The 13987-nt window shown below is 45.2% G+C and overlaps 1 protein-coding gene across 3 annotated transcripts in view; it reads left to right on the top strand.

Annotated features, from left to right (window-relative positions):
• Window positions 1-296: 296 nt before the first annotated feature.
• The window catches only part of NRP1 (neuropilin 1), a 114983-nt gene continuing 101292 nt past the window's right edge, over window positions 297-13987 (top strand). For 2 of the 3 annotated variants that reach the window (XM_054189441.1, XM_054189439.1), the window contains exons 1-3: window positions 297-424; window positions 594-1077; window positions 4367-4541. In XM_054189441.1, coding sequence (XP_054045416.1) covers window positions 1011-1077; window positions 4367-4541 — 242 coding nt within the window. In that variant the 5' untranslated portion in view covers window positions 297-424; window positions 594-1010. The remainder of the gene's footprint in view (window positions 425-593; window positions 1078-4366; window positions 4542-13987) is intronic. The other variant, XM_054189440.1, reaches the window with a different exon arrangement.

Below are 13987 nucleotides of genomic sequence, written 5' to 3'. Positions count from 1 at the left end.
CCGCGGAGGGGCCCGCGGGGGCGGCGGGGCGCAGGTGGGTGCCTCCGCCTGGATCGGCTCTACCTGCCGTGGCGGGGGGGACACCGCCCCTCGTCCCCCCTCTCCCCCTCCGCGTCCCCCCGAGCCAGCCCCCGCCCCGGCTGGGTGTCAGGGATGGGGCTTTGCCGTGTTTGTTTGTTGGTTCTTCCGCGCTGCCGATGTCTTGGGGGGCTGAGGAGGAGGAGGAGGAGAAGGAGGAGGAGGGCGGGGAGGGGGAGGGGACTGGGGCTTGGGAGACGGCGGCTCCTCGGCCTCTCTTATTGCCGCTGAGTTGCGCTCCTCTTCCTCAGGCTGCGAGCAGGAGCCGCCCGAGCGCTTCCCCCTTCCCCGGCCGGCCGGGAGTCCCTGCGGCGGCAGCGCGCCCGCACGCCTCCCGCCGGGGCAGGTGAGTGCGGGGCGCCGGGCACCGCCGCCCCGGGGCTACCGGCCCCGCGGGAGCCGCGGCCGCGGGAGAGCGGGGCAGGCGGTGCGGGGGGGGACGCAGTTTGCCAAACTCCAGCGCCCGGCTGGTCCCCGCTCACCGCCGCTTTCCCTTCCTTCTCTCCTCTCCGCAGAGCACCCCCGCCCCGTCCCCCGGAGCCCGCCCCGGCAGAGCGCTCCCGAGGTGCCAGCAGCCACCAGGATTTTTGTCTGTCTTGTTTGTGTGTTTGGTTTTTTTTTTGTTGTTGTTGTTTATTTTTTTCCCCCCTCGTTTTCATTTGGCTTTCTAGTCTCGCTGGGAATGGCAGGGGCAGCGGCGCCTGGAGAAGGAACAAGTGTGGGGAAAGGGAGAGGGAGCCGGAGCTAAATGACAGGATGCGGGCGACTTGAGGCACGGAAAGAAGCCAGCCTCTGCCCCCGGGACTGCCCTTGCGCACCGTGCTTTCTGCTCCTGACTCCGACTGGAGGATTTAAGACCTAGGAAGAGTTGTGCGTGGAGGGCGTTTTTTATTATTTTTTTTTTCCTCGTTTCCCTGCTGTCGGAAGGGAAAATGGATTGGGGACTTCTCCTGCACTGTGCAGCCCTCACCTTCACCCTCGCCAGGGCTCTGCGAAGCGGTGAGTGTCACAGGGGACGGCGGGTCTCATCCTAGGCAGGCAGCTGCGGGGCTGGGCTCTGGGGCGGGGGGGGACACGACGGTGGGGCCGGCACCAACCTGAGCCCGGCTGGGGGGAACTTTCTGCCGGAGGAGGGAGGCGGCGCGGTCCTCGCCCGCCCAGGCATGGCCTTCCGACTTTATTTTCCGCTCTTTCGGGTTGTTGTAGAAAGCAGGCTACTCGTTCTCACTAGATCAGGACAGCCAATTATCTTAATAATGTTTCCTCCCATAGGCAATTAAATAAGTCTCGCCTTCGATATCTGAAAGATGATGAACACTTTAAAGAGAAGGCTTTATCTCTCCCCCCTTTCTTTTTCCAAAGCATAAGATTTCAGATTATCGTGCCTTTTACTATCTGTGTGTGTACCTACAGATAGTCTTCAAACAGAGAGCTCTCTAGACTACCCCTTTCCCAAGTCTGCAGTTTACGTGCAACTTGCACGGTGCCAAGAGAGAGCTTCTCTGTGAAGGCTCAAGACTCCCTTCCAAGAGAGAAATCCCATAACAAATGACTGATGTAGCTAGTGTACTATCAGGCAGCCCTTGAAAACACAACTAATTAAAAGCAGCGTGCTCCTCCTTCCCTGAACAATGCCAGGGCACTGTGAATATTTCACTGCATGATGCATTTTTAAAGACGGTCTAATTGTGGGACTGCTTGACGTTTAGCTCTTGCACATGAAACAGCTTGTGTGAGTTTTCCTTTCCCGACAATCCTGAGCAATTATTATTAACTAATTATCAAATATTTACTTTTGCCTGACTGGGTTTTCAATCAAAGTAATTAAAAGAAGAGAGCACCCTCCGCTTACGCTAGTATATTGTTTTAATAAGGGACTGCAAGTGGAGTGTCATGGAAGAGAGAGTATTAAAATCGCGTGGTTTATGATGGAAGTTAATCTCTTTCCCAATATGTTTTGAGGAGGCTGCTTAATTTAATCAGGATGAGCTGCCTTCTCCACTGCCGTGGCGCAGGAGTGAAGGCGCTAGAGGCGTGTGCCAAGCCTGACTTGGGGATGCTACGAGAGGTGCACTTTGCTCACCCCCTAGCCCAGGTGAGGGGTGCGGGCAGCCCCTCCCCGGCTCCCACATAAACCAGGACTGCCCCTAGCCCTGCACCCGCAGAGGACTGGCGGCGGGGGGGTTGGGGGGCAGATGGTGCTCTTCTTGATCATTTCTCCCCATTAAAAGAAGGGGAGTAGGGCAGGTTGCTGGGCAGAAGGCTCCACCATGAGTGGTTAATGTGGTGGCCCTGCTGGAGTCACCAAGGCCATTAACCTCCTCTGTAACCTACCAGACCTACTAATGGCACCTTCACCTACAGGCAGTAGTAGTGTCCACTAAATTAATTCATTAACCCTATTTAGAACTAATGGTCCAAAGTCATTAGAAACTGCTCTTCTTAATCAAGTGTGAGAGAGATTGCACAGAGCCAGGGAGTCTAGCAGACCGCATTATCTTATTACACTGTCACTTTCCCAGAAGTCGCAGATTAAGGAGCACTGGTGGTAGTGAGTCCACCGCAGCGTCCTCTGAAGTGACTCTGTCAAGTGACTAGAAGCAGCACTGCTTTATTTCAGGCATTTAACAGATGCCAGACTCTGCCATGTTGTTTGCAGGGCTGGAGTGGGCTTAATGAGACAGGATCACTTTCCGAGTGTGCTTACACAGGGAGGAAAAGGCAAGATTCCCTGAGAGCCCCAGACAGCGGATTAGCAAGATCACCAGTGACAGCTTTTGAGTTTTGAGCTGCAACGCCTTTTGTTCTGACCAGAGGAAAATAGCCTGTTTTTGCAAAGGCAAAGCAGAAGTAAATAATAAGATCACCTTTTTGAGCAACAAGCTTAGCAGTGTCTCTGTTTTGACCATACGGCTGAGTACGTATCATCCCCTTCCCTCCTAATTTATGGCAAATAATTTCTATAAAGAGTGTAGCTTTATGCATTTTTGATGTGTGCTTCCTCATTCATTTCCATTTGACCTGTTTTTCCTACAATAAGGTCCCGTACATTTATAAATTCATGCTGAGAGCAAGGAATGCCATTTTGCTTTTGCAGGGAATGTATTAGATACAGTGCTGCAGCCTGTATATGCTATTATTGGGATGTAGTGATATATAGTCTTGCTTTTTAGTGTGGACATTCTTCCTGTCTGTAGCTCGCTGTCATATTTTATTGCTCTAAATTAAACAATCAACGTGTGGAGAAAGTTTTCCTCTCTGAATATCTACAGAAAGAAATCCATAGTAGTAAAAAAGTGGTAACACAAACCTGCACTGGACAGTGAAGTGAGTGACCGTGTAGGCTGGATTTCCTGGCCCTTTTTATTTTTCCTATAAACCTTAAAATGCAACCCTGACAATGCTCGCTAAAGGAGCAAGATGTAGCATACCACATTTCACAGTCACACTTTGTGATTGTGGAAACTTTTGCAACTATTTTGCTATTAGACATAAATCTTTGTTGTTGTTCGGGGGGAGGAAGGGACAGAGGGAAGAGGAAAGGATGTTGTTCTGCTCCATTACTTTGATGCAGTCTCCAAGCATGAACAAACTTCCTTGAAGGAATAAATAGTGGATGATTTCTGCTTCACTAAAACCACTTTGTTCTCTGCTAGCCTGGGTTTGAAGAGCACAGATAGTTTCGACCCGCCTAGATTTATGGACTGATAAAACAAAGGGAGGGTCTGCTGCGAATGAGCTTGGATCCACCAAGACAATCCCAGTGGTCAGTGACACAGACCAGGCTTATCCCATAGCTGGACAGGGGGTCAAATGGCATCCTTTTAGCTCTCCTCCCAGCTTTCCTTAACACTTCATACTTAAGGAAGATTATACTTTTAGGAGATAATTGAGTCTTGGACACCCTTCTGAGCCAACATTAACACTCTTGTGAGGATGCAAGGTTTTAACACTGTAAGGGGCACAGTTTGCTCAGGACGGGGGGCTTTTTAAAAGGATATTGTTTAGAAATGGGGTATCTTCTGATACCTGCTGCCTGTGCAGCTGCTGGACTTAAGGATGGACAGGGAGAGGCAGGCCTCTTTCCTTCAGTAACAGAGATGCCTTTGCATTAAAGGCATAAGGATGCAGCAAAAGTTTGCTTGAAGAAGGCTGCAACCCCCTCCTCCCCCCAGCGTTCCCACGGTGGTCAGCTGTTTCGTCGCTGCGGGCTGAACCCGGGTGCTTGCCAAGGAGGGGGAACTGAAAAAAAAAAACCAAACGCCAATCTGTTTGCTTCCCCTTGCAGATAAGTGTGGCGACACGATCAAAATTGTAAACCCCGGGTACCTCACCTCTCCCGGCTACCCCCAGTCCTATCACCCCAGCCAAAAATGCGAGTGGCTGATCCAGGCGCCGGAGCCCTACCAGCGCATCATGATCAACTTCAACCCCCACTTCGACCTGGAGGACCGCGACTGCAAGTAAGTGCGGGCGCCGCGCTGCGGAGCGCCAGGGCGCCACCTGCCGGCCCGCCGCCACGCCGCCGCCACGCTCTCCGCGGGGCTCCGCGGCGCTCCGCGCTCCTCCGCTTTGCCGGGGCGACACGCAGGAGGCGCTCAGCGGAGCATCCTTCGGGGCGGGGAGGGGCGGGGGGGAAGGAGGTTTAGAGGTTTAGAAAGATCTTTGCAACTTTTTGAGCTTTATAAAGTGTATTCGAGTTCTGCCTGCCTGACCGGGGAGGCAAGTGGATGGTGGTGATGATGCTTGTTATGGGGGTGCGATTAGGGTGAGGCACCGTGGCGCATTTGTTGGCCTGCTTGCTTCTTTTTTAGTAAGTTCCCAGAGTTTTAAAATTAGTTCCCTTTCATTTTGTATCCCCACAGCTACAAACAGTCTTTGGCAGAAACAGGCAATTTATAAATTGCCAAATCCTCTTAACACAGAGTTAGTCTGGCATTTATTTAAGGGGCAGTGGACTTCAGGACCGAGTCATATTTCCCCCTTTCTCCCTTTGCTGCTGATTTATAGCCAGTAGCTCTTCTTTCCCCTCCTCCTGCGCTACTGTAATGCCCCGAGAGGAGGAAGGGGATAGCTGAGGCTCCCTTTGCTCCCCTGTCCTGGCATTCCCTTTGACCATCTATTTCCAAGAGTGAGAAGGGGAGTCAGACCCTCCCCAGAAGCTGTTCTCTCCACTTTGCCCCCAAATCTGTAAACCACATAGCTTGCACAAGGCAACACATGGTCAGATCATTCCCCTCTTCAACGTGCCCTCTAAATTCAGCCTACTTGTTTCATGAAGACAATATTTTAGTGATTCATTATTTAAAATTTCCCTGAGTATCATGGATTTTTCATCCCCTTCTGACAACTGCAAGAGAGAGTTATTGTTCATTAATGCTACCAGTCAAGATTTTCTCTGCATGTCAGAAAGAGATTAAATTCAATAGCCATTGGTGTTTGGCATTTAATGGGACTATTTGAGATTGTACAGGATTTGGTCCTGTGAAATGATGCTCAGCATCATCAGAAGTGGTTGTAACAGACCATGAGGTTAGAGTGTTGGACTTAGAGAAAGAAAGCGACTGTACTAAAACACTTAATTTTTACCATGTGCATCTTTGCTCTTATTACTTACTAGATTGATTACTTAGATCACAATTATTTATTTGCCTTGAAGTTTCCCTAATGAAGTTCTTTAATGATGCGGTGTGGTGCTTAGTTGCTTTTTTGTTGTTATTTATAACCTCTTATACATCAGCATTTCAGTACCATAGTTGAGTGATAGTGCAGGAAAACCCTATGCTCATAAAACTGAACTGACTCTTCGTTAAAATGAGTTTTTACTGTGGTGCTGGAGCTGCAGCTCATATTCACACCATATGTTCACACGCTGACTTCCCATTCTTTAATTTTTAATTTGTTGTACTCAGGCAATGGTTCACTTCCCTGTGTCTTCTTGATACAAGTTTTGCTTTCGTTCTGTGGGACAGTGCTGATGCTTTAAAATGTTTGTCTGTCTCTCTTTGTCTCTCATATAGAGATTAGGAAATTAAATGAAGCATATTTCAGTGTCAAATCCTTTTTGTTCCTTGCTAGAATACATGTTTTTCCAACGCTGTAAAACCAACATGGTCTTTGACAGCAGTAAAGTGGTGTACAGCATACAATTATTTGAAGAACAAGTAATCTTTGTGGCATAGTGTTGTGCTGAACAGTGCTAGACTGAGCTGAACTGGGTCCAGGGAAGGGATTGACTCCCTCCCTCTGTCGCTCCCTTCTCAATATTCATTGTCCACTCTCCCCCCTGCATTATTTCTTCCTCTGAAAGGGGGCCCAGTGCAGTAATGAGATGGTAGTGGGTGGAAGGCAGTCTCTAAACAGGGTTGTTTGCACTGTCTTTGCAGTGTGCGATGGTGACGACTTTACCGCTATTTGGTCTATGCTGAAATGCTTGTCTTCTAGGCTATGCTAAAGTACTCAGCTGCTGCTTCACTTATATTTAAAATTGTTCTTTTTAACTTGAGAGGGACTGTATTTGTGCCAAAAAACTTAGGACTACAATGATAGAAAATGATTTCAGCAACAGGAATTTGTCAGCAGTCTCTGTGGTTTGAAATTTCAGTGTCTACTTACAAAATTCACATTCCTTGTACCAAATATTGGGTACAACAGGAGATTAATGCAATAAAAGATATCACAAGATTTTTTGGTTTTGCAGCTGAGTACATTTTGATTTCCTAATATACTTAGTTTATTAGCAGCTCAGTCTGCAATCTAGAAATGTGCAATTTAGGTTACACTCCAGTTTATTGAAAGGTTTAGCACTGGAAATTAATAAGCACTTAAATATGAAATGCAGATAGAAAATGAGAGATAGGGGAATTCATGTCTGGGAACAAAAAATGCCCCATACAATTAGAGTAGACTAGAGGAGAAGATTAGCTTGCTGGCCTAGCTCCCAAAATCCTCTTTATAATGCTGTTCATTGCATCTTAGACCTTAGTTAGTGCTGAAAACAACTTTAATAACAAGGACCCCCTGAGCCCAGGGAGGGAAACAATATGACTTTGGAAAGGTTACCTTCTCGTTCTGTAGTGCCAACAAGAAAATCAAGAGACCTTATCTAACTTTTTTTAATATTACTCTATATAAGGGCTAGATGTATTGAAATGTAAAACTGGTGAAAGGTTAATTCTCTGAGGAGAATCAAAAGCAGCAAATCTAAGTATTGGCTGTACGGAAGCTGTTCCCAGTTAGTCTCTTTGTATGTTAGGGTTTGGAATTAATTTTAAAAATATGCCCTTGATTTACCTACTTATTATGCGATGCTTTAATGAATAAGTATTTCTCAAATGACTCCTAATAAAATTCATATATATATGGTTTTCTGACAATCATAACCGTTTGAGTTGTTTTAAATTTCAAGCAAACATGGTGAAAATTCCTGTTTCTCTGGAGGCATTCCAAAGGACTCAACTTTCGCAGTTTTGAAGAATAAAGATACGCAAATAATTAAAAATACGCTCACACAAGTTAGGTTCATCTAATAAAAAAATCTAGCCAAAACTACTGAACCAGCATAATGGAAATACTGGGTCTCGACGGGAAGTATACAATCATGTCAACCACAGATTGTTATCAAGGACATACATAATGAAAAAATACACAGTCTCTTTTTAACTTTTAACTTTAATGAGTGTTATGCCTCCTCCTCAGGAGCCCAAGAAACAGAAATTATGCTTGTACTTTAAGAGAAAAGTAGTTTCTGTTTGCCCTTTTGCCTTTTCTCAAGCAAGTCCCGATAATAGCCATGCATTTTTGGAGTCAGGAACGCGCTTAAGATGAATAGAAGAGACAAAACATATGGCTGCATATTAGTTAAAATGCTCCAGTGTTTGTTGCATGTGGTAAATGCTTTTCAGCACTTTGTGCAAGCTGTACAAGTCTCGTGTTGGTGAAGTATCCTACTGTGTAAATGTAGCCATCTTGAATCTAGTAAAACTTTATACCTAGATAATAAACAAGAATGTCACTGATACAGTACTTTGAATTTATGGAACTTTTCCGGTTTCCCAGCAATGCACACTATCAGCATGATAATTTATAATGGTTTGTGACAAATGTTGCTGAGCAAAGAGGTGTGTGGTTACATTCAGATCAGATGTCATTATCTAGGGAGCAATAAAAATTTCACAGACACTAGGTTAAAAACATTAAGAAAATGAATGTGAAGCTTCAGAAGAAAAGGGCTTAAGAAAGGTGGAGGGTTGGGTAGAGAAAGCCCAATAGTGGTTTGCTTACTGACAAATTATTGACTTTGTTGCCAGACTTGACTGTATTGTTTTACAAGGTTTTCATAGATACACCACACAGCACAATTGTTTTATCGGCCATCATTTATAGACCTAGAGAATAAATATCATCCTTGACAATTATAGAGTGTATACACAACACTGTCAAATCGCTTAGAATGGAAAAATTGCCCATTTTGGAAACATTTGAGTTGTAGAAGGAGAAATGTCATAGATAATTATTCTTTATATTGCATTTACCAGGGATTAGTTACACTGATGAGATTAGAGCTGTATAGAATTTGCAGTCAGTTATAGAATACAGAGCAAAAAATACCTGTGTTTGTTTATACAGAAGAAAACAGCTCCTCCAGATCCTTGAGTAAGGAAAAAAGCATAGCTATCCAGACCTACAGAGTGAAACTGTAGCCCCACAGAACTCCTATAGACCTTAATGATGTTAGAAATTCATCCATCCTTTTTATTTCTAAATAATGTCAATGGATTTATGCTATAAATCTGTAGGTATAACAAACTGAGTCTGGTAAAATAAACAGGAGCAAGGCAAGCCACGGCTCAGCCTTTCTTTAGTTTCTGCAAAGTTTAAGCTTTCATTCATTTGCTTTTGTCTAAATCCTGGTTCCTATTCTTGCACCCAGCGAGGTCTGCTTTGTGCTGACTTTGTGCCTTGTGGCACCCCCCGCCCTCTTGTGCCGGGGCGGTTTGAGCCCTCTGGGTTGAGCTGATGGGAGTAAGAGAGTGCACGTCCTACGTCCTACCCGTCTAAAGGAGAACCACCTGGAAAGGAGATGGCTGGGCTGCCCGTCAAGCCTTGCCTGTCAGAAGGGTCCTGTCAATGGCTGCACACGACAGCTGCTTTCTGACTGCCCAGAGGTGTGGCCGGAGCCTGTCTCTGGCCTCGCCATCCCTGAACTGCTCCCACAGACTGCACCAGGGACATCTCGGGTGTAATGGAGGGTCTGGGCCCAATGCATGCCTGTTGGAAGTGATGGGAATATTGCCCTCCGCTTCCATAGAGCTGTCTCTTGTTGTTCTTTAAGGCTGTGAGGAGGGGTGCAGCGCAGGCCCTGTAGGACTAGTTTGTGACCGTATCAGTCGTTTTGATGGCAAATGACAGTCAGAGCTTCCTAATTCCCTCTCCCTCCGCGGCTGTTGAGCGCGGCAGGCAGTGAGGTGCCAGCAGCTGACATGGCAGGGTAGGCAGCCCAGCTAGCAAAGGAACAGATTCATTCAGGCCTGTGACAGGCAGGGACCATATTTGCCCATGATTGAGCGGAGAAGTCTGAAGGAGCCAAGGCCTCTGTGCTTTCAAACAGAAATACGGTTTTAGTGGCCTGGCCCCGCTCCTCTGGGTGTCAGCACTGGGCTTTCAGCTACCTCAGGAGGAGGTACCCGGGAGAGGTGGAAAGGCCCCCCCACACCTGCTGAGGGCAGCTGGAGGAAGGGCTACGCTCCTGTGTTTGCCCCAGTTTCAATTAACGAGATCGCCCAGCCCACACACCTTGAGCCACCCCACTGCGCGCTTCCCTGCAGGAGGCAGCCTCTCTGCCCGAGCCAGGCTCCACACAGCCACGGGCGGGACGTGGGGCCCAGCACCCACCCGCTGAGAAGGCCGTACCCGGGCCAAAGGGGCGGCTTCTCCACCTCCTTGTCTCCCTCAAAAATCTGTCCCTCAAGAGCTGTTTGCGGTTACAGAGAGATCATTTGGGATGAAGGGGACCGTCTTTCATTCTGTCCCCCAAACAAGAAACAAGTATCTTTGGCATAGTCTAGGATGAGTCATTGCAGTAGATTTGAGGGACATACGACGTGTCATGTTTGTGGGTGCACTTCGAGGGCATTTCTCTATTTAATGTAAAGCACATGAAAGACTTTCTGAGGGAGCATGCTGCTGGACCCCAGAGAGCCCTGCTGGTGACCACCGCTGTTTGATACCCTCTGGAAGGCTACAGTTAACCGCGCCAAGGAAAGGAGTCAGCCCAGAGCCCGTGCAGCATCAGGGAAGCAAAAAACACTTGTTGGAGTAGACATGGAGCACATTGCAACACAGACATGCTCAAAAATCATGCTTTTTCTTAACTTAAAGGTTCTGGATCATGAAAGTATGTACAAGTATGTGCTATTTGCTACAGGATTTAGCACATATTTGCACACAAGTATCAGATGCAAGTATCTAAAGATAATGCTGTTATTTTATTGTGCTTAGGAGACTAAATAAGAGTTGAAGGAAGCTGGAAATTATATTGTTTTTCTGATTACACAGTGTAATAAAATGACTCTCTTGTTGTTTATCCAAGCAGTTAACTCTTGTGAAAGTCTCTATTGCCAAACTGTTTAACAATTCTTTGTCTGAGAGTAGCGGTTTGAATTTTCTCGGGAAAAGGTATTAGGGAAACCATGACCAAGCAGCCTGGTCACAGCTACAGGGTCTGTGCTTGCCTGCGTTTTGGGGCTGAGAGGTTGGATGCAGAGTCTGGTTTGCGCTCTATGCATATGGGTGCATTCCCTGGCACGGTAGAGTCTTGACTTGGGTCTCTGTACAGTAGCACATTAAAATTATAATAACAATCATATGCAGGTGTTTCTATTAATCCAGAAAGTTAAGTGAATTGTAGGGAGAATTCTGTCTTGATGTGCTACAAGCAGATGCCCTTCAGACAGGAGAAAATTTGAGGGTCAAATATGGATTCCCATGAGCCTAATTCTTCATCCTTTCTGTGGACAGAGATAGTCAAATTCAGAACAGAGGGCTGAGTCCTTTCTAAATTGAAATCCAGAGTCGTTGGCATTAGCCCCATGAAACACTCAATGTGTTTTCAGTCAACCCCACCCTGCTCTCCTCTCCACCCCCCTCTCCAGCGCTAATGTAATTAAAACAAAAACCTGTGTGTCGCTGAAAATTAATTTCTTAATTATAGCTTATTGCAAGCTATAACATTGGATCATAATTCAATAATTATGATATAGAGATTTTTATACAGCTGATGTAAAACCAAATTCAATTATTTTCTTTTGTAGTATTTCCAAAGAATGAAATTATGTCTGAAAACAGGAGTTGCGTGCACTCACATGTTTATGTCTAGACACATATATCACACAGGACTACTTGGATATAGGCATATGTGTTACATGCACCTCTTTAAGACTTTGCATTATATACACATGTTTATACATACAGTATAGATTTCCTAGTTTATGTAAAAGTTCCTAAAGTAAATCTACTAATTAAAGCGCTAATACCCATCTTAAGGCTGATAATTAGGTATAAAGAGAAAAAGAGACAGGATTAGTGTTCAGATCATGTTCCAAATGCCTCTTAATTGGGTGTTTGTAATCAATCCTGATTGCAAGAGGCAATGGTTTGGCAGAATAAAGAATGAAAAAGGCTTAGCCCTACTATTTTCCTGTTAGTTGACTTGGCCGTAGTATTTAGGTCAGGATCCAGTGTCAAACAAGGTAATTTTGTCAGCCTTAGCGATCCTCATAAAACATTTAAAAATCTTTTCTAATGCTATTTTTTCAAGCTAAATAATCTCTCAAGCTAGAGAGTTATTTTTATCCAGAATCTTAAAAACTGTTTTCAAGTGAACCACAGGAAAGACTTTGTTCTCCTGGCCTCCATCCACCACTGACTTCTGAAATCAGGTCTGGGTTCACTGTGGGTCTTTCATTGCATTGACCTTGGCACTTTTCTCACTAAGCCACAGTTTTCCATCACAAAACCACACAGCTTGGTATAATGATTATTTCTTTATCCCAAGTAACCAAACAATTTTTTAAACAGGGTGACAGATTTCCCTCTTGCACTGTGGGAAACAAGCACCTGGCCATTTCCAAATAGAGTTTTAATGAACTTCCTGAAGGAGATTTGAAAGAAGTTTAATAAGTCACCTGCCAACTTTTTGGGAGCGTAGGTCATTTGCTTTTCTGTAGGAATTCATGAAAATGTGAGAATAACCTCCTTCTCAAGTCCTAAACTTCCATGGAGGAAATTGATTTTCATGGGCAATATCTAAGTTTTTTAAAAACGTAACCTCAAAAAATCAAATTTCTGATTGTTTCTCACACATAAAGTACTGTGAAACTCTGTGATCCACAAAGCTGGTTGTGAGCTGTGTGATCTTTATAATAATTCATTTAAACAGGAAAGGATTGTGCATATTTAGGCTCATCTTGCATGTTAATAGCATTACAAGTATTTTACGTAATGCTATAAAATGAAGAATTTAGATGGCTCAAAAGGACCATTGAGAAAATATCTCCATATGTGGAAGAGACACCCATTTGACGTGGTGATTTCTTCCAGAAGAAACTATGCACATCCCAGAAGCACAATAACCAGCTGTTGTATAGGAGAAACTGGGCGGTTGTCTGCTGCCTTCCATGCTGGTGTGGAGCTACAGTGGCCACATGCCCCGTGTCTCCCCTAAATACAGATGGGCCAAGCCTCAAACTGAATGAGAGCCTGGATTAATCCCTTCCTTATGCTCCCAGCAGCTTGGGCTCCATTGCACATTTGCACTGTGGGCTGCTCTGTGTCCCTGTGTGAATACGCAGCCCATCAGAGCTGTGGGGTGGGAGGGGGTTTGGAGCACCCCGCTGCAGGGGGGGGACACACTCTGCCCTCACAGCTCAGCCCTGTGCTGGGGACATGCCCTGTTGCTTTTTGTGTTGGAAAAGAAGATACAGATAGTTCTTTTTCTTTTTTTTCACAACACTCCTTCTTAAATTGGAAGTTGGTAACTTTGAGAAAAATAGAGATCTGTTCACACCCGTGTGATTATTCTGCCTCAAGCTCTGAGAAATGCTCCCTCACAGCCAAAGTTTTGCTCATCTTATTCACATAAACAGTCCCGCTGAAGTCAATTAAAACAACAGACTCACTTGTGCAGGGCTAATAGCTAGGACATGCATTTATGGCACTATACAAATTAATAGTTACTTTTTATAACAGTGGATTTCAGATGCTTGCAGAGTAATTTACAATGCAGTGGAAAATTCAGCTTCCTTCTTTTTTGTCCTCTCAATTCACAAATCACCATAAATAAGTTATCATTTCTTCTCCAGAATCTTAGCTCATAATAGTGAAGGTTTGGGACAAGCTGCAAGTGCATGAGTAAAAATCAAAGTTGGCCTTGTTGTAGGATCTTGTGCCAATCTGTCATTAAGCCAGACAACTTCTACCGACTTTCCTCTGATGTATTCATCTGTAACAAGGGGCGCCGATCAGCAATTTAGAAAAGCTTTAGCTTGATCACCATGCAGAAACATAGGCTACGCTGCCTATTTCCATAGCGATCACTCCACTTTGCCAGATGCAAAATGAGAGGCTTACATCCCTCGTGCTAAAAAGCCTTCTTAGAGGAAATCCTAGGCTGTCGCTCCATTTGAGTAGCTTCAGTTAAGTCTGGAAAAATATGCAAAGGTAGCTCTTAAATAAAAGCTCTTTTTTTCTGTTTCACAGCCATCTCCATAATCTGTTTTGGAGATTGAGGCATAAGATGTATTAACATGGCAGGCATATGTTCTGATCGCTGAGTGTTTTTTGACATTCCCACAAAACCCTTGAGACTTTGTGTCACAATTCTATAAACTTTATCTATTTGTACATTCAT

This window comes from Rissa tridactyla, chromosome 2 (assembly GCF_028500815.1).
Source record: "Rissa tridactyla isolate bRisTri1 chromosome 2, bRisTri1.patW.cur.20221130, whole genome shotgun sequence".
Lineage (NCBI taxonomy): Eukaryota > Metazoa > Chordata > Aves > Charadriiformes > Laridae > Rissa > Rissa tridactyla.
The sequence above is the reverse complement of the archived record's forward strand: the minus strand, read 5'-3'. Positions and strand labels throughout refer to the sequence as shown.